The sequence below is a fragment of the Eleginops maclovinus genome, chromosome 1 (assembly GCF_036324505.1).
Source record: "Eleginops maclovinus isolate JMC-PN-2008 ecotype Puerto Natales chromosome 1, JC_Emac_rtc_rv5, whole genome shotgun sequence".
Taxonomy (NCBI): domain Eukaryota; kingdom Metazoa; phylum Chordata; class Actinopteri; order Perciformes; family Eleginopidae; genus Eleginops; species Eleginops maclovinus.
The window spans coordinates 12,997,047-13,023,742 of NC_086349.1; the positions used below are offsets into that span (position 1 = coordinate 12,997,047).

The window sequence follows — 26,696 nt, forward strand, 5'->3', positions numbered from 1 at the left end:
AACATTTGAACTTTGACAGTTAATTAAAAAACTAATTATGTTTGAAATCCCCGGTTAGTGGAGCTTTAGTAAATTGTTTTGTCATCGTTGGCCTCCTTGGACTTAAGATTTCAGATTTGATCAACTATGCAGACTTGTCTTTGTTGACAAACTGCATTTTTCTCTTATCAAACAAAAGTACAATTTCCCCCCTGCCCATACGGTTGATAAGAGGATCAAAGAAGTCATGATTTTACCCGTATTATGGCGAGCGTGAGGCCTTATCAGACAAGCTAGCATTTATGCAAAGATACGTTTCTAATGTTGGAGCTTGTATATGTGAAGAAGTTCAACTCAATTGTGGAGAAAACAAGGGAAGGTCACTTTGCACTGTTTAAAATATCTTTAATGGTTCAGTTGGTATAGGATTTGGAAGCATTAAGTCAAGACATGGTCAGCAGCCATACAAAACGAAACCAACTAATCAATGTCGACTGAGAGGAAAATAAAATACAAAAAGCAACGCAAAAAAATAGGACAATTAGGCAAGGTCATCACAGTAAAAAGATACATCGATCCAAGTCAAACGCAACCGCATGCTGAAAAACAAAAACCGGTAGCAAATTGAATGATGACACATTCACACACACACACTCAAACACACACTTCATTCACAACTTGACTAAAGGCTGCAGAACAACCTGATAGGTAAAATGTACAGTAAGACACCTTTAAAAGAGAGAAACAATGCATAGACAAATAAAGAATGTTTTTGTTTTTTAAGTAAACGTAAAAAGACAAATGTCTGTCGTAGGCGGACAGCGCGATAGATCTGTTGGCTGATTACACGAACAACGATTGCTGAAGACATTCACATGAAGTTATTGCAAACAACAAATAATGGATAACACTTTAACCATAAAAAAATGATTTGTTTTTTTTCTGAAACATTTTAAAAGAGCTAGTAGCTTCCACAAACGTCGAGAATGTACAAACAATGGTCAATGTGCCGAGGCTTCAAAAGTCTCCGGCTCCACTTGAATGAACATTATAAACCACAAGGCAGACATGCTTGGCTTTAAAACATTACGTTACAATAATTTTTTAGTTATACAAGTTAACAAACTGTATTTAAAACACATTAAATATTGAGCATGTCCCTAGAAAAACATGTTGTTGACATATATTCCTTTGAGCTTTTCCAGTTGAGTCAATTAACACAGAGAAGGTATTTTTAGAAATCACTGAAGGAATAACAACAAGGTTAAAAAGTTGTATCCATTGAACCAAACATAAACTCTCTGCGCTAGATATCAAAATGTATTTTTTGCAAATATCCCATTGATCATAGTGCAAGAGATACAGTACAGTCAGAAATAGCACACAGCTCTTACGTTTGGCTTCACATGTTTAGTTACAGGTAGCTAAAAATTAGAGTTTGTGTGATTTTAGTGTGAACAAAGAGCCACCGCTGATGATAAACTCTCTACCGCTTCTCTCTTCAATGATTTGTTCGAGGAAGTCGATTCAGTAAACAATAAATTACAACTACAGCTTGTATATTATCAATTTTCCTTAGATCATTACGTTAATGTCATCTTAGAGATAAAAAAAACACCACAAATTACAATTGGCACAATCAATTATTGTATTTTCCCAAATATTTGTACAATAATATAAAAGAAAATGTTACACGGCATAACGACTGCAAACCAGTGTTGGGGAGAATGTGTACACCTTTGTTTTGTGATTATGTCTCCTAGTGTCTTTAATTTTTACGCTTTCCTCAAGAGAATGGTCTTGTTGCACTTTCAACAGCCTACGGTTCAAAATAAAGCAGCAGAAGAACAAGAGGGGCCTCTTTTATAAAACTGATGTGTAGATTTGTTGAAAAGAAAATTGCGTGCTCTCAAAAATCTCCTTCACCGTAATGCAGCGTTCCTTTCACACATCAATCCCTAGCCTAATAATAAAACATGAATGATTAATGATATGCCTGCTGCGAGTGTTAACACACACATCAATCTGTGTGCCATTCGAATATTTGCACGCAAAGGAAAAAGATCAGACTGCAAATCCACAGAGAGAGAGGTTTGTTGAACGTCACAAATAATGATTCAGTAAGACGCGTTGTGGTAGTTTCTTATTACACCGATAAGAGAAGGTTAGCGTCATAACAGCAGTGAGCGCCACAGGATTAGAAAGGCAAATTCTTAAAGTGTTTAAACATGTTGTTTTTGCAAGGTATTAAACAAAAAAAGCCACAGGTGACCAGGAGTCACTGCACTTGATAAAATAGCGGGACCCACTGGATGTAGATTGTGGGTATAAGCCTGTCATTGTCCTCCCTTTTCACTCCACATTTCCCTCTTCTGCTTTCTGCATGTTACCATTTTGCCGCTCAGGTGCTGCATCCTGTGTTAAGGCCCGCCCCAGAAATACGTAAAAAAAGGGGTTTGGTTCCCCGAATGTTTATGGATGCAGCCTGACCTTTCTCACAGGCTATGCAGGACTATACATAAAAGAAAAAATAATCGTCTGAGTAGAGTTATTTATACATTAACTTTATTTGGCTACTTTGCCTTCAGCATGGAAGTTTCAGAAAGGTTTCGTCGTTTTCCAGAGTCTCTAGAAATGCTGCGTGGGAGATGGCGTTCCCATATGTTAGGCCTTTTTTTAAATTTAAATACACCTTAAATGTTATAAATGAGGCCCCTTGTGTGACAGGATACACAAGCCTTAATAACATATCAGCTAAATCAAAAACAATTTCAGCCCCATCAGGGTAAGCAGAAAATATTAAAAATCTCTCCCCTTACACGATCAATCATCACACTCGCTGCTTGACCATAACTCTATTTCTCTTAGCTTCAATCAGCTGCTGCCAGTCACTTTCCCCCAGTGACCGCAGCAGATATATCATGTAACACTGCCTAATGTCTCAACACAGACAAAATAATACAAAACAAAACCAACCCACCCACAGGAAGAAAAAAAAGACTACATTTGATATTCATCCACACGATCTGTGAGTGATTTGACTGACTGCCTTGTTGCCAAGGCTTGAGCACACAGTGAAGCACTGGAGTGCATCTCAGGTCATGTTGTGCCAGCTTGTGTGAGGAGGGGATGAAGAGGCTGGGGGGGAGAGCGAGGCAGCGACCTCCTGGAGTCTCTTCCCCTCCTCTTCTGTCCCTCCCGGGCCCCCTCCTCTCCTGAGCTCATCAGTGTCGCATTTGTGGAGTGTGGGTTGCTGTGTGGATCACGTGCGGGGCGGGACAGGGGCGGAGAGGGGATGCAGTGGAGGAAGATTGAGGGGCCACGGGTCACTGTCGCCGATCCTCCGCCTCTTGCCGCGAGAACGCCATCACCACGTCCTCTGCGCCTGAAAAACAAACAGCACAATGTCAGGCAAGTCGTGCAAATAAGTGACACTGTTTATATGAAATTACACAGAAAGAGATCGTAAGAGAACCGGCTCTCTGCAACATAAAACAATGCAACAAAAGCATACAAAATAGGCAGATTTAAAAAACAAGAACAGCGTTATTTCAAGGGAAGTAAAATATGCCACATTTTTTGTGCATCTTGAATCAGTATCAATGATTAATGTAGTCAATGAATGTCCTTAAAAACAGAGTTTTCCTGTGCACAAAGCCTAGCTGCAGTTCCAACATGTACCAAAAGGCATTGTGCACAGGCTTCTGAAGCGCAGGGTCTCAACCTGCAAAATCTTAGCAGCTGCAACTTCCGCCACTCTGCTGAGTCAGCCAAACGGAGTAAAATGTATCCTTGAGACACATTTACCCTAGAAGTGTTACTGTTGATTTATTATGAAGGCCAAAATCTGATTCACAATAAACAAATCCTCCAGAAATGCAGTGTGTGCAAATCCTTCTAATTTCAATATGTCAAAGAGATTCAATCAGGAGTAGAAGTACTTTATTCCAGTTGATTTACTCTGGGAAGGTGTGGCAACTGCTATAAAACAAAAACTAAATCTCAATCATGGTTTGGGAATTTTTGTACAGTATTTCACAACACATTCCGTTTTTAGAATCTTTCTCTATTTAACATGAAATAGTTTCGTTATTTCTGCATTTCCCTTCACCATTGTGTCCTTGCATCACTTTCTTGCACTTATTTTGATTCCTTCTTTTTATGTATATTGTTTGTCACACAGTAGAAGGAGCGCTGTATTGTGCTTATGACAATAAATCTTGTGAATCTTGAGTTTATCGACTTGTGGTCAGATCCCTCAAAACTGATTTTGTTCTGTGTGAAGCTAGCCGGGTTTTCTTCAGGTCATACGATCCTGTCAGTAGCCTGTAAATCCTGTCAGTTGTGACTATAAATCCGAGGGGGCATAAAACGCCTGTGAAAATCCTTTTGGTGCATGCCTGTAATTTTATCTAGTGCCATGTTCACCTGTCGTGGAAAGCTGCCACCTGCCCTCACATTGCCCCGACGGGAGATACTGTAACACATTCAGTGACCCGCTGACAGCAGCATCCTGCGCCGCCATGATAACACTCAGATCTGAGGCTGCAATGCTATTCAATCTCTGCTGAGGCGGCTCAGGCTATAAGCACAAGATTGTCCATCAGTAAACAATACTAGATTCCAGCTGATGATATTAACCTCACTGAGCTGTGGGGAAATAATCCCGGGCCGACAGTAGAGACTGAAATGATCCACAGCACAAGGGTTTGATTTCTTGCTTCTCCCCATGTTCTTCTTTCCCTTTCACCAAGTTAATGAGGACAAACTCATAACAGCAGGCTCGTAGGGGAAGAGTTAACTAAAGGATGCGGCCAGCTAGACAGTGAGACTTTATCAGCTGGCAGGTGTTTAACAAGGAATCACTCATTGGTCTGTTGCCGACTTCGATTCATCACAGGCCCACACCGGCTTCTCTCTGAAAAACTAATATACATTTCCAATTCTGTTTGAGTAAATAAGATTAAATACACAATACTTTTTCAGTGACCCATATGTCCAACTTTTCTGTCATAAAGGCCTGACTTTTTGGCAAGTACTTCACTTCGAAAATTCAGTCCTTCTGAAAATAGAGAGCTTAAATCGCTTCTGCCAGATGAAGTGGGGAAGTATTAAAATCCCTCCTGCACTGTCATGCTCGGCCGCCTGGTGAAAATGCATTTGCTTCTCGGTAATGGAAATAAATTGATTGTGAGACCACAACGCACATACCGCTACGCCTCTAGTCTCCGAAAATCTTTAATTAATACCAGTCTCTTAAAGACGAGAGGAGCAAACGACAACTATGTGCCACAGCCTACAGGAAGCATGCATTCAGACATGCGAGAGGCTAAGATCACATAAATATCATCAACACCGAGTTCAACACCTCTGCAGACGGTTGCAGATTTCACACAGCACCTCGTGCACGTCGGCTATTAAAAACCTCCGCGCCACAGCCTTCGAGTGCTTGTTAGATTTAATTATTGTGGAGATATAAAAGTAGGCCAGGGAGGGACTGTGAGCTTCCACATGTATACGGCACAAAGGGCGGACCCTCCTCATCAGACAGCACAGACTCTGCAAACTGAATTGTGTGTTTCATTTGGCTATCTCTACGGGGAAGATAATTAGCATCTTTCTCTGCTGCCTTCAGATCCACTTGGTAAGATCCAGACTTTTGGGGGAGGGAGACTTTTGAATATGAACTCTCAAGATCCTCTTGAAAGCTCCACCGAAATTAGGTTATGGCAGAGAAGAAGCAGGAAAGGAAACTAGAGGGAATGTTGAAAATAATATTGGCATACACAAGCTGTTCGACTTCAGTAAAAGTCACTGCTTTGACACAGCAGGTGGGGATAACGATGTTCAAACAAGAGACACTTATGTAATAGCACACAAGCTGGAGCGAGTGCAGAAACGCATTACTCACAAGATGTTTTGGTGCAGAAACTAGCACACATTTATCACAATAAATGCCGGTCTGAATCTTTGTGCGTTTGTGTGAAGGAGTTACACATTGTGTAACAGGCAGTTCAGAGCCAGGACAGGGAGCAACACGACCCTGATGACCAGTAGAAAGGCTCTCAAAATACATCGAAGTGTACGGCTGGGCTATATCTGCTTTACTTTGCCTGGGAGTCATGTGTGAACCTCACCCTAACACATACACATACCCAACATGATGGGGACGTCAGGTCCCTCAAAGCTGTTGCCTAGCGACAGATAGAAATCAGACTGCCTCAGTGGATGCTGCTGCCAATGAGCTAACAGCTCTTACTCGGTAAGGATGCGGCTCTGTGTCCGGCCCCTCCCTCCACTGTGCACTGATCCCCTCCTCACCCAGCCGGGCAGTGGGGGGAAACAGAGCGATGGTGGATTACATAAATAACAACAACAACAGGCATGTCATCCGATTTGTACTCCATTAATGCTTTGAGAGGAAGAGAAGCCCCTTCTAATGGTCTTTCCAGGGAAATGGGTTAAAGCAGAACTGTTTTGATTAAATAGTCTCAAATAAATGAATAAACAGAGGAGATAGTCATTAAACCATGTCTCAAATTTACATGTGTTATACTTTTCCAGTTATTAGGCAATTATTTTATAGAAAACTGGAGGATCATCGTCATTTATCATGTGAAAATATCCGAAAAGATTATCTTCAGGTGTTGTTCTGTTGGTTGGAAAAGAGCCTGCAGCTGTGGTTCTTTGGGCAATCATTTTCTATTGGTGTCTTATATCTGCCGATGTTTGAGTTATGTTTAAAATGTAAGTTGTAGTGTTAAATAAATATTATATAATCATGAAGTCCAAAGCATCTGCACTTAGTTGTAAATAGCAATAGGGTTAAATTCTGGTGTTTGTATAATGTGACGGCTTAACTGTGACTGCAGAGGTTGTTGAAACCACTGCTAAATGGATGCAGAGGAAACGCTGTTAGTTTTAAAGATTAATATATATAAAAGCAACAGAGATATTACAAATCATCATTAGTTGCATCCTGAGCCCACTATCAGCAGCCAGAACAACATCCTCATATTCAGCACAAACAAAGTCTTCCTTCACATTAGACTTTATCAATATGTGGTTGCATAGGTAGGCTGAAATGATACCAAAAGAAACCACACAAGTTCCTCTGAAGCCTCGGTGGGTAATAAAGCTGTGAAATTAACCGAGAGGGAGTTTGTTTGAAAGTAAAGGCTCCACGCTGCGCCCTGTGAGTTCCTGCAGTCTGAATAATGGAGGAGCAGCCAGATGATGACTCCAGTGTGCAGGGAAGAGAATGAGGCATTAGTCAGAGCAGAGCCATCATTTGAGGTCATGATCTGTGGAGGGTCCGCTCAGAGGATACAGACACGCAACCCCCCTCCCCCCCACCAGCTCAAAATGTGTACATCAACAAACACGCAGAGGGGCTAATTTAACACATGTATGTCACATAAACACACTGAGTTCAATTTCCCTGTAGGGGATCAATAAAGTATATCTTCTTCTTCTTGAAGTATGAAGGCCTTCAATCATCTGACTGTTTTTAATTCACCATACATTTTATTTTATTTTGCTATTACCTTCTACTTCTTTAATAATTCATTTAGGTTTCACAAGGCTATAAGAGGTACATGCAAGATCAGTCCTCTGACTCAAACTGCTGCTTGGTTATTAGTTTGATTGTATTTGTTTTGCAAATGATTGACAAAGTTTCCAGGGAATGCCAGATGTGTGTTTTTCACTTCACAGGGTGTTATTACAGAGATTTATCTAGCTCTGAAATGAGTTTCAATCAGCAGCAAACAATTATCAGAGACATTATCTCTTTTAAATGGAGCCGTAAAAGATAGATCTGGTCAATTCCACATTTTATGGGCCACATCAAGAAAGTCAATCATCTTCTGCAGGTGTTTTTTTAGGGAGCAGGTCCCCTAAACTCATAATCAGTTTGATTGAACTGAAATTAGATCAGGATTTTTCCAGAATCTTTATATAAATCCGGCTCTGATTCACGCCTGAGTGACAAACAGGATACATGAAGAATCAATACCACTCTGGCCGAGTTGCCACATAAAGGTTTCCACTTGAAAAGGTGGATTAAAGGATTGTGTTGTACAAGGAGTGTAATACAGAAAAATCAAAACAAGATGGTGCATTGACGGTTCATGGCTGCATTATCATTTAGAGGCCATATTTGTGTAAGAAAAGTACAGAGAGAGAGAGAGATTGGTACATCACACTCTCTCTCTGTGTAATTAGCACTCCAGCTTGCCTCCTAATGACACCTGCTCCAATCTACCGATGCAGCACGTTGCAGCAACACCAGGGGACCTCAGCTTTCCCAGGACAACAGAGGTTGCTATGGAAACCCTATCCTCCTCTATCCTCTTTTGTTGAGGCCCTAAGACATGCTTCTGGGGGGAGGAGTACACTTTCCCTGTCAAATCAGACAAGTTTAGCTGTGACAAACTGTATTGTTTAAAGTGACATGTAGTCAGCCATAACAAGCCTGGAATAAGAGAGATAAAGGGGGAAGAACAACAGCCTGATAAGAAAGACAAACTTCTTTGCTACTCGTATTGAGCAGTCAAAGCTCTCTGCAACACAGAGACTCAGTTATTATTTAATATAAGCAAAACTGGAGCACAGGACCCCAAAAAACCCCAAGCCTCACTTAATGAGTTCTCACTTCATTTCCAATCACAATAACAGCATTTTAACATAGCATTCAACTCGCCCACCTTCTTCACGCTGCCAGAAATAAGCTACATCAAGGTACTTCTGCTAAAAAAGCTGAATAAGAAAAAAGCTCCATAGCCTTTGGCGGAGAATCCCTCTATGGCCTGATTAAATTGCAAAAACAAAATAATGTATTTGCATCTATGCTAATCAGGCAATTAAAAACTATCTCAAATGCTAATTCCATGACCCACAGACTTAAAAGAAACACGAGTGGCGGGCCCCAAGTAGGTTTCTCCTCTTGTTTTTCCAAGAAGGAGGCAGTATAACATTTGACAGCTGAGCAAAGTCTGAAGGAGACTTGTTTCCAATCAGTCCGATCACTGGCTGTGAGGAAGGATGACAAAACCTCAGGATGGATTACACTGAATCACCTATACCTTAGTTTTCTTATCAGAATGAGCTGACAACAGCAAGGGTGTAACCCATTCGCCACATCAGCTTTGGTTTGCTCTCACACCTGCACTTCTATTGAGCATTTCTTTAATGCAGCCCAGCCTTGACTAAGAGTAATCAATAACCGAGCACTTCTCCATGTCCTGCCTCCAGCACCCTCTGAGCATGAAGCCATTCGATCGACATAGCCATGTCTGACACGTGACACTATAGCTCTATACCGACAGGCCCTGAGGACACTGGTATTGGAGCATCATGTTTGTTTAAACCAGCTTCTGTTTCACACCGCTAGATATTGTGGCTTAAAAAAATCTTTGCCTGGAGCATTACACTGCTAATGGTGGCTCCAGTGCTGACAGCCTGAATGCTTTTTCAATTTAACAGCAGTCACCCAACTCGTATTGTGTGGAGGTTGATGAGAGTTACTATAAACCCTTTAGAGGAGCGGACTAAAAGGTATAATCAGACAAGCTGAAAGGGCGAGTCATCAGCGGCTGAGCAGCAACAAAAGAAAACAGTGTTCTTTTTTATTACCAAACCAATATTAGGCTATTTTTATGGGAAGCAGGGGAGGTGAAAAAGCAATGTGGGTTTCATTTGTACTAGTAGTGGAAATCTCTAGGCCCCTTATGATTCTATAATGTTCAGAGGGCATTTACTTTAACACAATATATTCTTCATTTAGATTCTATAGATTATTACTTTGCTGCTTGTTACTTTCAAAGCTTTACATGTAATAGTTATTTATGAGAATTATTAATCAGAAATAGACAAACAGCCCTATCTAATAATGAGTTGCGATCATAATGTACATAATTGGGCTTTACATTTTCCATTATTGCTTTTTCTACATAAAAAGGCATTATATTTTGAGAAAGAAACTTGGTGCATCTCTCTATCTATTTTATTCCTACCCCTGATGTCTACAGCTCAAAGTAGACATTTTTCAAAAAAAATGTTTAACTCACAACGACGTGGGAGATTGTTCTTTCAAAGTGTCTTTCTCACAATTGGATGGTACTGCTCAAGCGTACATGTACACACAAAATTAAATAAATTGAAGCTACTCTAGCCGGTACGAGGTCTGAAGGAGAAACTGCTGTGAGAAGATTCATCAATGATAAAAGATGAGACGCAGAAAAACAGCTTCTGCCTGGAAATCTGCTGGCTAGTCACAGAGGGAGTCTGTCTGCTGCTGTGTGACGGTCAACCAGGACAGACTGTACTGCTGCTGCATACAGAGAGGCGGGGGGAAAGGTCTGCCGTCGCTATAATGAAGTGAGCACAGAGCTAACCACAGAGGGAACAACCTGAGATCCCTCCACTATGGTACAAGTCAAACATCGAAACTCAATGTTTGTCTTTTTTTTTTATAATCATTATAGAATTGAAGATACTTCAGCATGACTCAAATAAAATCTTACTGTGTTGTATTACACACTTTGCTTGAAGGCTGTGCGTGTTCAATTCAAGAGGCAATGACTGTGCAGGTTGCTAGGCAATAAAATGATTCCTTTCATCTATTCCCTCCCATTACCAAGTCTAAATGAGATCAAATAGTGTGTGATTCCCTCCTCAAAACAACCTCAAAAGGATCCCAAATGTGCTGATACCTACAAACTGCTGTCCTTCAGCGTTGAATATTTAAAAGTGATTAACTCTCAGCTTAATTAAGCCTAATCACGGTACTTTGGAAATGATGCAGACCACAAATAATTTATTGGCACACCGAGGATTGTGGCAGTCTGCCAAATTACACTAAATGTGACTTTTTATGATCTATAATGCATACTCGGAGCACCTTTCACCAGTCGTTTTCGTCCATTATTAATGAGGCTCTTCTTAGCAGTATTGACTGCACAGAGACATGGAGTCCTGTATCCACTAAAGGGCACGAACGCGGAGACCGAGGGCACGCAGCACAAACTGAAAGCTAGTCTACTCTGCTTCAAATAGACAGGAAACATCCTTCATAAATGAATGACTTAAGATCAATGCTGACTCAGTTTTTAGTGCTGCACTTTTTAGGCACCATCCTTCCTGTCTGGTGTAATGTTCTGCTGCTAAATTAAGAAACACATTGTAATAATGGAATCTACACTTCTGCCAATGATCTTCATTCTTATGATGCACCCCAATTTGCATATTGGGGCTGATTTTAACAAAACGCGACAATGCAGTTTAATACCCTGCAGGTTCAAGCAATGATAATTAAAGGACCAGTGAAGGACAACAAGACAAAGTCACTGTGACTTCTTAATACCCTGTTTTACCATAAGCCCCAAACCTTCTCCAACACAGGTAATCACAAATGTATCAATGCAAACAACTCTGATTGTTTCCTAGGATGGAAAGGACACGGGCAATGTCGCAGGCAATTTCCCTGACTCAAAGCTCCCCGGAGAGACCAATATGATGAGCGACAAAGCAAGGCACGGGCCCCGCAGGGTCACCACAGGAGGACGGCAGGGCTCCTATCTGAAGGCAGTGTTTGGACTGAGCCTGGAAAGCCGCTGATAAGGCTAGTTACAGAACATATGAAACCCATTTTGAAACAATTTGCTGCTGTCTTCTCAGGTAACTGCAGTGCCACCACACACACTGATTACTTTCATCTAGCGCCCTCTTGCGGATTGACAAACGTAAGACCTCTACATGAGATAAAGACAGCTCAGCAGTGCCATCTGGTGGCTTGGAAAAGCATGACTATCACTGGGTAAACAGTCTTATGACACAAACTATGAACAGTGATTTGCTTTATCATATCCCTGTCTAAGCCGTTTGTGAGAAGCAGCGCAGCACTGATGCTGAGTCACTGTTCCAGTCTGTCTCAGTGTTTGCTGTGTGAATAATCACAAAGCGAGTGAGTCAGCCTCAAACCGTTAAGCCTGTCGGGGTTAAAACACTCAAGAGGAGTGATGCATGTGAAGGGATTTTTGCATGTTGTCGTCTGCCCAAAGTAACACTTCAGTGACATGTGGAGGGGGTGTGTGAGCTGAAGTAAATGTGATCTGGAAAGGCCTTCAATCCTTGTAAGGGCAAATACACATTTTCAATCAATAGAAATGAAAAAATCAAACTATAATAATTATAAAGTGTGTGTGTGTGTGTGTGTGTGTGTGTGTGTGTGTGTGTCAAGGTCTTACCCTGGTCTATGTTGTGCTGTGGTAGCTGGCTCATCTGACTGTGGACCACACCTGCGTAATTCCGGAGAAAAGCCTCTTCACTGGGTGTTAGCTGAAGAGAAAACATTTAACGTTTCCAGTTATAAAACAAAACAATTATCGTGATCTTGATTGAAATTCATGTTTCTCTCATGCAAATGTTAGTCAGTCCTTCAGTCACTGAAAGTCGTGCCTCTTATCATGGTGTCTCTTTCTAGACTGAGGTTTGTAGCTTTAGAAAACAGTTGTTAGTTGGCATGGAAAGGACACTTTATTGTAGAAAATCCGAATTAATAGATACAGATTTACAAAAAGAATAATTCTGTTAGGAAATGTGGTAGTTTTTTTAAATCTGCTGATTTCCAAAATGTTGCATGCCCATAGTTTTTGTTAGGCAAGACTGCACTTACATTTGATCCCATTTTCTTTAGCATGAGCAGGACCCGCACTTTCTGTTGGACGTACATGTCTTCAGGAGACTTCCCCGGGGCCTCCTCGCGGTTCATCCCCCCTGCTCCTGTAGCTCTGGACACAAACAAAACCAGGTTACACAAGAGCTGTGAAAAATCACAGCTACGCAAACATTCAAAGGGTTATTAGAAGATAGAAATACTTAAACACAGGGTTGTTTGAGACACACTATCGGACGGGCCATAAACTGACAGTCTTTGTCTAGAAACCTTTTTTTTTTATGTGACCACTCACCCCTGCAGGCTTGAAAAGAGATAAATAAAAAGATTACACTGAATGCAACCCTGACAAATGCATTTTACGGAGTGTTGATAAACCATTGTATAATTCATATAATCCATGGCAGTATTTAGGCATGAGGTTAAGGCATTAGCTTTAACAATCATCAATGTATTACGACATATAAAACTAACTGCATTTAAATTACCAAATGTAAATCTGACATATCTTATTCAGATTTATAAGCTTAAATAAAGCAGGATAAAGTCTACGTGACAACTGCCTAATTTGTATTGTCCAAACAATGGTGATATATACAGTCAGAGGCCTTGTCTCTGCAGTCACAGTGCAGTTTGGCCCTTCACAGCGTGAATGGCTGTCATCAATATTGCATGGCAGTTCCCTCACAGATCTCGCCCCTGCCTGCTCCTTCCATCCCATATTCTCTGTCTAACTAATGACCTATTTTCACTGTCAGTCTGCAGAGATGCAAAATATAGGCAAAGGGGAAGAAAAAAGGGGGAGGGAGAAGAAGGCGATAAAAGGAGCTGCTAAAGCTAATGCGGATGACAGAAAAGGGATAGGTTCCGTTGTGAAAGCACACACACACCAAGGTTGAATGGTGTCGCATTAAATCTCCGTTATAAGGCACAAACAAGACGAGACATACAGCACGGTTTAAAATGCAGCCTAATTATGCTAATTTAAAATGTGAAAAGAAGAAATAATTCAGAGAAAAGAGGAATAAATCTTTAACGGGATGAATGTGGTCTGAAAAAAAGATGTAATGGAGAGAATATCAGTATGCAAGTCAGGATTTGTTCTCTCAGAATCGTTCATAAAAATCCTACGGGAGCCGCAGAGACTATGATAGTTCTGGCAATTTATTTTGGCCTCTTATCTATACAAAGGACCTCTAATGCATGTTGACAGGCCGTTTGATGTGGGGTTATATTTAATTGAGGAGCTGGCTCGCCGTCCCCACTTCCCAGATCCCAGAGGGGGGAGAAGGATGAATGGGGTACCGTTGGCCATTGGCTGGCGTTCGGGTGCCACTGTGGATTCAACAAGATCAGAGCAGCTGGAGACCATGCTTCTGGCTATATTCCTTATTATGACAGCAACCTATGGTAGGTGTTTATCGACAGCAAATTACACTTTGCTTTTGGTCAGTTCTCAGTCACACACACTGAGCATAGGACACAGAAGAGAAGGAAGATGAACACATTTATTCACTTCCACCTGAGCGTTAGGGGCATAGTTCTATTAAAGAGACACTGAAGTCTCAAAGCAAGACAGACATGAAAAGATGGAGAGAGCTTGCCGGTGTCAGTTACTAGCTACACCCCCAGGGAGGATGTTGGTGGCGAGGGTGAAGGGGGAGGGAGTGACACGTTTGATCACGTCTCCAAGCTCCTAGCGTGGAAGAGCTATGACTCTAGCCAGAGACACCTACCAGTGAGGCGATATAGAATGAAGCATGATAAAAACACATGAGCACCAGTGAGAGTCGACTCGAAAGACTCGGAGTAAGACCGTCACTGTGTATAAGTGGATAAAGAGCGAAAAAAAGCAAAAATGACAGCCAAAAGGCGTCATCTTCGTCGAGGAGATTTTTAAACGTCAAGGATAACACAACAAACATCTTTAATATTAAGGCTTATTTTGGGACCTGACAACTTTGACAATGTCTTCTGCAAAGGCTGATATACTCCACAATATATTCCACATTCATCATCTGTATAAATAGGCCTTCTGCTTTCATGACTGAGGCATTTATGATCCTCTGATGTTTGCGTTTGAAGTTTGAAAACTGGCCATATTTAGTATCATCTCTACCCGGGATGCTGACTGGTTTGAGAGATGCAATTTGTATTCTTACCAGCCTGAAAAAAGCATCTCATCTTCTCCAACTTTCAAAGCAATATCTGCTATAAGAAGAACAAACGTAGCGTGGGAAATTCCATAGGGAGAATCTCGGCAGGAGGTAGAACAGCGTGGAAATGTAAAAGCGGGTTTGGGTTATCAGATATGTTCTTCTATTGTTGTGACATGTTTGACACTTTAAAAAAAAGAAAGGAAAATTTGTCAGGTCCAATTCTTGTGTGTATTTCACATGGCAGAAACATGTAGATGACTATTTTGGGCAGCAGAGTAGCCACAGACCTGGAAACATTACAGCTCTGGTACTCAGTGAACTGGACGACAGCATGTATACAACAGTGATTAACATTGTGCATATGATTATGTAATGGGCAGCTTCATCCGTGCAATCCTGCTGAACGAACTAGCTTTCCAACCATGTTTATAATTCCAACAATGCACCAGATGGTACTCGGCTGCCTGCCGTACAATGCCTCTCTGCCAAAGACTTAACTTCTAAACAATGGCTTCCTGAGTATCACTGCTGGATTACAACATTTTAAACACACAGGGTCGAGATGGAGCCCAGCTCAATGCGATTTCAAAGCCAAAAACCATATACACACGTTTTCATTGGCAGGTGTTATCAGAGGCATGTATTTTGAAATATTTAAAGATGTAAATCTCTATGATGTTAATCGCTTCAGGTATAAAGACAAATTAAACACATTTTTATACAGAGATCCCAGCGCCTAAGCGGAGGTTCAAATTGCTTGCTCAGTCCAAAAGATAAAGATCTTCATAAAACAGTAAAATAATATCTGTAATTTCCAAGCTGTATTTTGATTGACCTGTTCTGGAAAGACAAACTATTTATAGATGTCTAAACCTTGTATTTGCCACTTCAGTAAATGAGTCCATCTAGATGACTACTTGTCACTTTAGACCAAAGCCGCTTCTTTGATGACATCTGGAAGATACGACACATCCAGTAAATAATTGCTGCTATAAAATTAGCAGCAATTCTCTGCTTAAAAACTCAAAACGTTTAGCCGACTTGGGTCATTCCTGCATTATTCTGATGTGCGCTGTTTTGTGTCTTGTAATAACTGTAAGGACCACAATAAGGCTCCTGTCAGAGTCCTTTGTGTGTGTCTGATGTTGGGTTCTGGAGGTGGGCTGGCTCAACACTAATCCCTTGAGGGATGCTCAGCCAGTCCCAGACGCAGGCGGCTAATATTCTAGACTTAATCAAAGGCTTTCTTTAATGCTGATTCGAGGCCTAATCCCCCCCCCCCCCCCCGCCCTGTGTCAGTGTTGTGATGTTGGGTTGAGCTGAGACATTGAGCCCCTCTGGGCAGCACAGCTGAAGCACAGCGTCGCTGATACTTACCTGTGAAATCTAAGAACAAACACAAATGGGCCACACTCCGATCTCTAACCTTTGGTAGTGGGCACTGCTGATATTAAGACATTACTGTGGGATTTACCTGATGCTTTCACAAAGTATTTACACATTGAGTGTATTTTTATGAATAATCATCAGTAATGTGCAAATGATGACTCGGCATGCAAGGGCAAATGATAAAACAGCTAGAAGAGTATGGTCAAATCTGAACATTTAAATACGTAACTGTAATGTAGCCTTCAAAACCAGGAATATTACAATAATGTAAAGAAAAATATCTAGTCTCATATTACAGTGTTGACACAATATTGAGATATAGCTCTGGGAAAAATTAAAAGACCAGTGCAAAAATGATCAGTTTCTCTGGTTTTACTATTTATAGGTATGTGTTTGAGTATAATTATTTTTGTATTCTATAAACTACTGACAACATGTCTCTGTGTTGGAATTCAACAGACACTGGAATATAATGGCTGCATCACATGTAGAGATTGAGATTTAAGAACATTTGGAGTGGTCTCCTAAATGTTCTGGAGCTGTACATCACAGCACTACAAGAGACCACTCGATTTCAACCAGTGACACAAGTTTAAATATACATAACAAAGTGGCAGATTTATTTTTAGTGCAGTGATAAATAAAATATAAGCATCAACAAATGCCCTGTTTAAAAAGTATTGCGTTGTAATTTTAAAATGTCTTAAGTGTTTACTACAACACCTTATACAGCCAATGCATGGCATGTCCAGTAATGCCCCTATAAAAAAATAGAGACACGCCTGTTCTCTGCATGCCAGATTTCCTATGCATGCTTGTGTATCAGTCTCCATTAGTGTCTCTGAGAAACACAAACATGGAGAAGGCTTCTCACAACATTTCAACACTGTGACCGGGCCACACAGTGCAGCGGGGATCTGCTGCCAGAGATTACAGTATGCAATGTGATAGGGCCTCACATTTGCTAAGGGTCATGAAGGGCAGGTGCTGCCAAAGTGCACGGGCCCAGTCACACATGGCCCGGTCCACTTGTCCAGCTTTTTGTTGGCTCTGGAATCGGCAGCGCACATGATGCACAGTGTCTGATTGTTTAGGAAATCAAATTAATCTGGCAAGCAGAAAAAAAAACAGAAACAAACCTCAGAGCTGACGGAAGAACTAGGTTTGGTTTGAAGCATATACATCTGAACTCTATAAGACACTCAGAGGTCAGTAGCCACTACAGATACAAGAGACCAGGAAGGAAAAATATAATTTAATCATGAGCTGCTCCAACCACAAGCAAATGTGTGAGAAACTTCAGTCGGCTGGTGGAGCTGCCAGCTGAGATGCCAACAACCTGACCTGGTTCAGCAGAGCAGCTGCAGGTACACACACTCACATGCTATCTTTCACTGATGGCACACAACCTAATAAAACAACTAGAGTTCATATTGAAATTAGGACAGTGTTCTAATTCAATATTGTAACTCACCCAAATGAAAATTAATCTAAATGTTTATCTTGTGAAATTAACTAATATTGTCTCACTGTTTAATAGTATAGAAAAAATTGGGTTCATCAAAATCATAGTCAACTATTAGCCCCCAAAATACTGCCAGCCATTTAGGTCATTGATTTTCAGTCTATTTCAGTTGATTCATCGACTAAATGTTTCAGCACAAGTTTTAGACGAATTACCCTGATTCTGCCCAGCCCAGCCTGCAGGAAGACATAATGAAAACCGTTGGACCGGCAGCCATGCAGTCACAGAGCAACATACTCTGGGTCGGGGCAGCTTGGGGTCCTGAAACAGTGTGAGCCAGACGGGCAGACATTATAAACCAGAAACGCTCAGGCCCGGTTGGATGTCTGCATGCTGCCTTTGTGTGAAGCCATATCCTCACATGTACAGTGCCACAACAATGGCTACAGTATTTAGGGACAATGGTGATGAACTGGATTGTGAAAAAAATGATTGATAAGTAGGTCATGTCTTGTTGTCACCACGTGAGGCATGAAGACAAACAATCCTGCTCAACTGTACTGGCTTAGTTCATAGCTGGGTTTCTGGGTGTGCTTAACTGTCCTTTGGCTATTTCTACATTACGTTGATACGAGGATCTACAGAAAGTGCGTTACAGTAATCAAGTCGAAACATTTTGACAAATATATATCTTGTGTCACAGGGAAACCTTTTATAGATAGCAAAAATAATTCATTCTCCCCGTATTTTAGCTCCTACTAAGATACACTTAATCATTTGTACATTGTTAATGCTACTACAGTTCAATGAGGAACATGTATTTACATTTTTTTGCATTTATTTTTTACAAGATTGAGGGAATCACATCTTGCAAACTTTTTCACGAAACCTAATTGTTATCTATCAGTTATTCATGCTATACAGAATAATTAAATTTGGTCTATGATCTAAGATGAAGATCTTAGCTCCCTCCTCACAGTCCCACAAAGGAACTGAAACAGAAGCTGCAGCCTTAAGCTGGTCCCTTGGGGGAGCGGCTGAAAGATTTCAGAAGCGCCAACATCAAGGCAGGGAATAAAATTCTGAAAGCTGTCGGATCCATATGCTTGAAACAATACAATGCATTGAAAATATACATGATACAATGTGCACGAAACAAAGAACAGAAAAGATCAATATGCTTTTAGTTGAATTCGGTTCAACAGTCATAAAAACTTGGTCGTTCTCCAGAAGGCCCCTTTCATTTGGACTGTGTGTTTGTGTGTAAACTACGAATGGATCCAAGTAGCGTTGGTATCATCGTGTCAGGCCACAACGTGGGCTGAGTTAATACTGACAGGCTGACAAGTGTGCGCTGCCAAACGCGGAGCACAAGGTCGTGGGATAAACGAGCCCTCCCTCCTAAACTCTAGTCCAGGCAGCTGATGAGCTCCCCTTAGGGATCAGGCAGCCGCTGAAGAGCACCTGCCCTGACTGTGAGGAAGTGAGGTCCTAATCTCTCAGCAAAATCCATCCAGGGGAATGTGCAAACTAAGGCAGTCCTGACATACTGTGGTACATGACCAACTCTGCTAGCTGCCTGGAGAATTCAGAGCACTCGCCTGTGGCCAGGCCCTGATACCCACTGACTGCAGCTCTCATCAATGCCCTGCAGCCGGCATGGTGCCAGCTTCACCACTCAAAGGGTTGTCAACTATCTGACATGTGGGGGAAAGCAGAGACTGTAAAAGGCAGCATGGCACAATGCATCCATGGGTGGCATGATCCAAAAATAGAAACCTAAAGAAGGAGTTATGGGAATAGAAAACTTGAAGATGAACATTTTAAGCAAAGTGGCCACATTTTAAACTAGCTGTTGTGGCTAAAGCAGAATTTTAAATGTTGTCTAAGCATTTCCTTGGCTGACTGGTAGGTGTGTACTGAGTGGGACAATTGGCCCTGTAATTTGCATTTAACGCTACATGTAGGCGTGCATCATGAGCATGTAGTCTGCTAAATCTCTTTGTATTTAGGATACATTTAATACAGTTTTAGCATCACAATATCTTCTACAAGTGAACCAAACTATAACGCTCTCAGTGGTCTGCAGAATGTTACACTCGCGTTAGCTGAAATTTTGGAGTTTTGAATAGTTTTTTCAGTTTTAAGAGCCAAACTCTGACTGAAAAAAACCACAAAGGAAACAAATGCCTGAACGACAAACTGTAACACAATAAGGTTTGTCTTTCTAATTAATAAGCGAATGAAACACATTGTGACTAAGAACGGATCTTGTTATCTTGTTGCAGGACGTAGACTATTCTAACTGTAGCAACGCTCATGCTAGCGAGCACCAAGCCTTCGGTGCATCTTCGACGTGAATTTTAATCAATATCCATCTTGTAAAAACATGTTTAGACGACTATCTAGGCGGCTTCACAGGTCGCCTACGTTTTAACCTGACAATCATTTTATTTGGTCTACACTACTACCCGCGCTACCTTTCGTAAAGCAGCCGATGCTAACCACCGAAGCTAGCTCGCTAGCATGCCCGAGACAAAAGCCTGAATGAAGTTCCTGTGAAACACCATCCAGGTGCCGCCGCGCTCCAGAAGTGTGCACGCCGGGAATCAAACACACGTATCGGTTCACAAAAACACTGGCAATGTGTGCCTCCTGAAGAAAACACATGAGCTTACCCCTCCTGGTCCAGCTTTTCTTTCTTCTCTGCTCTGTTTGAATGGTGTGTTGTTGTACGAGGGCGTCCTGTTCCGGGGTCACATCCCTCCAGTCGGCAGAGCTTCGGCGGACTGGCTCGACGCAGCGAGAGTCCTGCTGGAGCTTCAGTACCGACACCGGCCACCGGGGCCGCCACAGGCACAGGCTGTACAGGGCTGCTGGATCTGTTAGCAAACCAATGGTGGCATTACTAGAATAGTTTTCATTTCTATGCAACTTTCTACTTTTAGGCTGCTACACTACAATATGGATGTGTGGTTTGTATTCCAATTAATTTATCTGACGAGTTAGTTTTACTTTTGTTTACTTTACCGACTTATTTGGTCTGGAACTTTATAGTGTGTGTGAGGTGGGTGGTGGGGGGCTGCTACTAATGTAGATTTGTAGTTTTTAGACTATCTACCCTGCAAGGAAAGTATTACCCACCCAACTGTAAATGTTTCATTATCAAACCTTTTATACCCTTTTTAAACATGTATAATTATTTAAAGATATAACCCACACGTATGCTTTTTCTCATGTTCATAATACAAAAAGGAATCAAAACATTTAAGCTTTGTTGTAAATACAAACAGTCTTGGTCCACCTTTAACATACTGTGCATATAATACATATCTTTGCTCAAGTATATCTGCAAGTTATTGACTAATGTGTGCCTGAAAAAAGAAAGAACTTTGCAAACAGTACACATACTTTATCATATCTTCCAAAACTGTCGTTTGTACACATTAGATAAGGAATACAAAAGACTTATGCGAATTGTAAACTCTCACAAACTCGTACACTCGGGGAAACTCAAAAAAATGGAAGCAGGGTTGACTTTAGTTGGTCTGGCCTTCATCCATAATCAGCCTTTTTAAGCTGCATTGAATTAAGCTGACATATGGCTTGGGTCTTAATAAGTATCAGTTAGCTCTGCTGTGGCAAACTGTTTATTAAGTGTTTCTTACTCTCCGAACTGCAAGTGAACCAACTTTAAAAACAGGATGCAGATAAAGATATATATAGCTGCACATGTGAAAATAAGGCCTGAACCTTTATTTATTTATTTATTTTATTATTATTTATTTATTATTATTATGTACTTATTTAACAGTACAGTTTACAAAAAAGAAATAAAATGGGATGCTTTTACTACAAACAGAATATGCTCTTTTTAGGCTTTTACTAACATTGTCACCCTGCAAGTTGTCCACCATTTTAAGAACTGTAACAGTAATCTGATTACGTGTTTCTTTATGCAACTGTAAGGGAATTCAGTTACGACCCAGAAAGTTATAAAAACAAAAAAAAAGCAACAGAAAAAGAAAGATTCAAGAAAATGCCAGCAATACGTTTTTGTTTTCAAGTTACTATTTTACTATTCTTATTAAAATAAGAAAAAATCCTTGAACTACAGATTATTTACACAAATAAAACCTGTTATGGCAGTATGCAAGATAGAATTCCAGAAATATTTAGGAAGGAAAATCTTTAGATCTCCACACCAAAAATGCCACTTCACCATTGCCGGGGCAACATCTCACATCAACCAACCGTATTCTAGAACTGAGTGATGTCATCGCGCAGCTATGTTTTCGCTTTGAAGTCACCTGAACGTTCCAACAGTTTGCAAAGGGAACTGAAAACAATGATTTATTCACTCCACAATCACTTGGCGAACTGTACACACTGTTCAACACGGCTAGTATTTGCGAGAAAAACACAAGTATTTTCTATCAGAATACTCTTTATAGAATGCATTCTGTAGAAAAAATGGCCTCCAACATGAAGCAAACCAACACCGAAAGCGACTACGCTGAAATGTGCAGGACGCTAGGAGGTATCAATGAGCAGATAAGGGCTCTGAACCACCAAACCTCCATGATGAAGACAAAGTTTAACAGCTTTCAGACTTTGGGGGATAAATATGACAACATACAAGAAGGGCACCAAGATGCAAAGCAAAACTTAGCTGAACTGCAGAGAGAGGTCAGGGTGTTCAGGGATAGGGTCAACAATAACATTGCTGTTGAACTCATGTTTAAAGACACCTTGGCACAAACTGCCCTTATGGAAGCTCAAGGTGAAACCCTAAGGTTAGAATACATTGACCTGCAAAAGAAGGATGCTAGATTCAAGAAGAGGGAAATTCAACATCAGGCTGTATTAGAAGAGCAAATGCAGCTCCAAAAAGATATTGAGAAGACGCAGGGAGCGATCAAACATTATAATGTTTTGAAGAAAACCCACAAAATCCTAAAAGAGGAAATAGAGGCCACTCTCTTGGAAAATGGCAGCCTGAAAGGAGAACTTGTTCTACTCAAGGCAAGGCAAACTCATTGCAAGATCCTGGACAAACAATGCAATGTAGCAAAGGTGGAGAAAGAGGGGATAACCCTGCAGAATCTAACTTTGCGAATTGACATTCAGAAGCTCAGCAAAGAGCTCGGGAATGAAAATGTCATCCAAGAGATGTTGGACGCAATGAACGCCTCCAAGGAAGAAGAGAGCCGTCAAAATAAGGCCTTAGAAGTAGAGATGTTCGAGCTTGAACAGAGGCTTCTGCTAGTTGAAGATTCGAAAGAATCTTTCAATCTTGCCAAAGCTGAGACAGACGCCATCATCCGGAAAAATGAAGAATTACAGACGAAGATTGAGGACGCCAACGAGCAGATCAGGCTGAGATACCACTTTAAGGGAGAGCTTGAAAAACTGGATGCCGCTGAGAAACCCCTCCAGGCAGAGAAAAGAGTGCTGAGTCAAACTCTTGCTGAAGTCCAGCAAAAACTTCTCGGTGAGGTTGACTGGCAGCAAAAGCACAGCATTCAGAGGGAGCTGAGTGACAACATGCAGATGGAAAACGACAAGGCAGCGGCGGACATCCACTTTTTTCAGGATCAGCTTAAAATCCTGAGTGAGTGTAAAGTTCAATACAAGTCAATGAAGATGGAGAAAAAGAGAGTCTCCAAGCACAATAACACTCTGCGCAAACAGCTGGATGCCTTGCAGAAAAAGTGCAGTAGCGAACAACCTCTGCAGGAGAAAATCAGCACCGTTCAGGCAGACAACACGGCTCTCCAAAGCCAGAATCAAGATCAGCGGAACCAGATCAAAACTCTGACAGACATGCTTAGTTTGTACGATTCGCTTAGAGCCGATAACAGCACCAAGAGAGAGGAGAGTGACCACCTTCTGAAAAACCTCCGTGAGGTCATTAAGGGTGTGGACAGAAGAGCCCGTGAGGCTAGGAGATGAGGCAGCAAGCAACAGCAGCTCCTCACTTAGAGGTATTAGTGGCAGCAGGTTGTCTCCGGGTGCTCCGGATTAGTCCCGCATTTACCAAGTTTCTTAATTTTGCAATTACTAAAATATTCCATAAAAGCCACTAATACCCTAACAACAACTTTCTTAATTTGGCAATAGATAAAACGTAGAACATATACAGCTTTGTAAGTGTCACATTGAAATACATATAGAGTTTCTATTTCAGCATGTCTCTTTGGTACGGCTCCGGATGTGTCCCGCATTTACCAAGTTTCTTAATTTGGTAATGTCAAACACATTCCATAAAAGCTACTACTACCTTGACAACAACTTTCTTAATTTGGCAATAGATAAAACGTAGAACATATACAGCTTTGTAATTGTCACATTGAAATACATATAGAGTTTCTATTTCAGCATGTCTCTTTGGTACGGCTCCGGATGTGTCCCGCATTTACCAAGTTTCTTAATTTTGCAATTACTAAAATATTCCATAAAAGCCACTAATACCTTGACAACAACTTTCTTAATTTGGCAATAGATAAAACGTAGAACATATACAGCTTTGTAAGTGTCACATTGAAATACATATAGAGTTTCTATTTTAGCATGTCTCTTTGGTACGGCTCCGGATTTGTCCCGCATTTACCAAGTTTCTTAATTTGGTAATGTCAAACACATTCCATAAAAGCTACTACTACTTTGACAACAACTTTCTTAATTTGGCAATAAATAAAAAGTCCAACATATATAGCTTTGTAAGTGTCACATTTTAAGATATATTGAATTTCTATTATGGTATGTCTCCTTTCTTAATCTTTTTGTCTTGAAAAGACCAAAACCCCACAGAACATTGTTTTATCGTGTTTGTGACTTTTTTTGTCGGCATACATTATTTTGTATTCATGTCAGCATTTAGCTTATAGCACCGGTCAGGCTGTACACTCTCAGTCCTGTTCTTTTTATTAATCAGCTAACAATATTATTAGCTCCAGCTCTATGTGCATCAAGGCCACTACAGCAGAAGTGGCCTTGATGCACATAAACACACCTGGGCACTATGTTTGGGCAGACCTCAGAAACATGTTTCCCATAATGATTCAAAACAAGAGAGGCTTGGACCACAGATGGAGAAAAATAAGGGGATCTTGTTGTTGTTCACTGTACTTGTCAGTGTACAGTGTATAGTGAACAGTGTGTGAATTCTCAGAATAGTGCTACTGCTGTTACCAGGGCCGCCACAGGCACATGTTATACAGGGCTGCTGGATCTGTTAGCAAACCAATGGCATTACTAGAATATTTTTCATTTGTATGCACCTTTCTATTTCTAGGCTACTACACTACAATATGGATGTGTGGTTTTTATTCCAATTAATTTATCTGACGAGTTAGTTTTACTTTTGTTTACTTAACAGACTTATTTGGTCTGGAACTTTATAGTGTGTGTGAGGTGGGTGGTGGGGGACTGCTAACTACTAATGTAGATTTATAGTTTTTAGACTATCTACCCTGCAAGGAAAGTATGACCCACCCAACTGTAAATGTTTCATTATCAAACCTTTTATACCCTTTTTAAAAATGTATAATTATTTAAAGATATAACCCACACGTAGGCCTTTTCTCATGTTCGTAATACAAAAAGGAATCAAAACATTTAAGCTGCGTTGTAAATACAAACAGTCTTGGTCCACCTTTAATATTCTATGCATATAATACATATCTTTGCTCAAGAATATATGCAAGTTATTGATTTTGTAATGTGTGCCTGAAAAAAGAAAGAACTTTGCAAACAGTACACAGACTTTATCATATCTTCCAAAACTGCCCTTTGTACACGTTAGATAAGGAATACAAAATGCTTATGTGAATTGTAAACTGACAGGAGGGGTTCAGTCGTACTGTCAGGGGGTTGGGGGAACAGGACCCAAGTGCAGTAAAACAAAAGGGAGGCAGGTATGGGTCCAAACAAAAGGCGAGCTTTATTTAAATTAAAGCTGTACTTTCAACCAAAAATAACCACACCAACACTAACCAGGGGATACAGGGACACTGGGAACAGGAGCAGACAGACGGACGGGCAGGAACACGCAGGTAACATGTACAAGATCAGGTAGCAAACGACGACAACTGAACAAGAGACAAAAGGGAACCACGTCCCGGTGGCAAGGCAGAGGCCGTGAGGCCCCAGGGACAGGGGCGTAGGTCACGGCGAGGGAACACTGGGGGCCGGAGACAGGGGTGAAGGCCAAGGCTAGGGAACTCTGGGGGCGTAGGCAGGGCCGAAGACGGGGCCGGAGTCCACAGCGGGGACATACTGGGGGCCGGGCAGGAGAGTGGCGAGACGCCTCTGGAGGACAGGCTGGAAGACGGCGAGATGCCTCTGGAGGATGGGCTGGAAGACGGCAAAACGCCTCTGGATGACGGGCTGGAAGACGGCGAGACGCCTCTGGAGGACGGGCTGGAAGACGCGATAAGCCTCTGGAGGACGGGCTGGAAGACGGCGGGACGCCTCTGGAGGACAGGCTGGAAGACGGCGAGACGCCTCTGGAGGACAGCGAGATACCTTTGGAGGTCGGGCTGGAAGACGACAGGACCATGCTCGAGGTCGGCGTAGGTAGCAGTGGGACCCCTCTGGAGGGCTGCGGGACCACTCCAGAGGACCTGGAGCAGGAAAAGGTGTTGGCGGGACCCCAATCGGAACAGGGTATGGCAGGTCCCCCAAAGGGACAGGAGCAGACGTTGGCGGACCCCCCATCGGAACAGGATCAGGTGTTGGCGGACCCCCCATCGGAACAGGTGACGGCAGGGCCACTGAGGAGACAGGAGCACCAGTCGGCGGGACCCCCGATGGGACATGAGCTCTTGTCTGCGGCACCCGCAGTACCGGGTCGTACTGGCGTCGGTGGGGCCCCCAATAGTACTGGCGTCAGCAGAACATGAGCTTGAGTCGGCGGGGCCCCTGACTGGAAAGGGACATGTATTGGTGGGACCACCAACGGAACAGGTGTCGGAGGGTTCCCCAACAGAACAGGAGCAGATGTTGGCGGGACCCCCATCAGAAC

At 41.7% G+C, this 26,696-nt stretch overlaps 1 protein-coding gene across 1 annotated transcript; it reads right to left on the reverse strand.

The window, feature by feature from the left end:
• Nucleotides 1-363: 363 nt before the first annotated feature.
• Nucleotides 364-20,552, reverse strand: ctnnbip1 (catenin, beta interacting protein 1). Its single transcript, XM_063886603.1, has 4 exons — nt 20,347-20,552; nt 12,656-12,770; nt 12,228-12,318; nt 364-3,364 (listed from the first exon to the last, which is right to left on the reverse strand). The coding sequence occupies exons 2-4, from the start codon at nt 12,749-12,751 to the stop codon at nt 3,306-3,308; spliced, it is 246 nt and encodes an 81-aa protein (XP_063742673.1). The 5' UTR covers nt 12,752-12,770; nt 20,347-20,552; the 3' UTR covers nt 364-3,305.
• Nucleotides 20,553-26,696: the final 6,144 nt, after the last annotated feature.

Bases quoted from the DNA above. Each gene is read 5' to 3' on its own strand.
- ctnnbip1 (XM_063886603.1), bottom strand. From the start codon at position 12,751: ATGAACCGCGAGGAGGCCCCGGGGAAGTCTCCTGAAGACATGTACGTC. The intron at 12,319-12,655 runs GTAAGTGCAGTC...TTTTCTCTTCAG, and splicing joins TAAAGAAAATGGGATCAAAT to CTAACACCCAGTGAAGAGGC. The intron at 3,365-12,227 runs GTAAGACCTTGA...TTTGTTTTTCAG, and splicing joins ACAGCACAACATAGACCAGG to GCGCAGAGGACGTGGTGATG.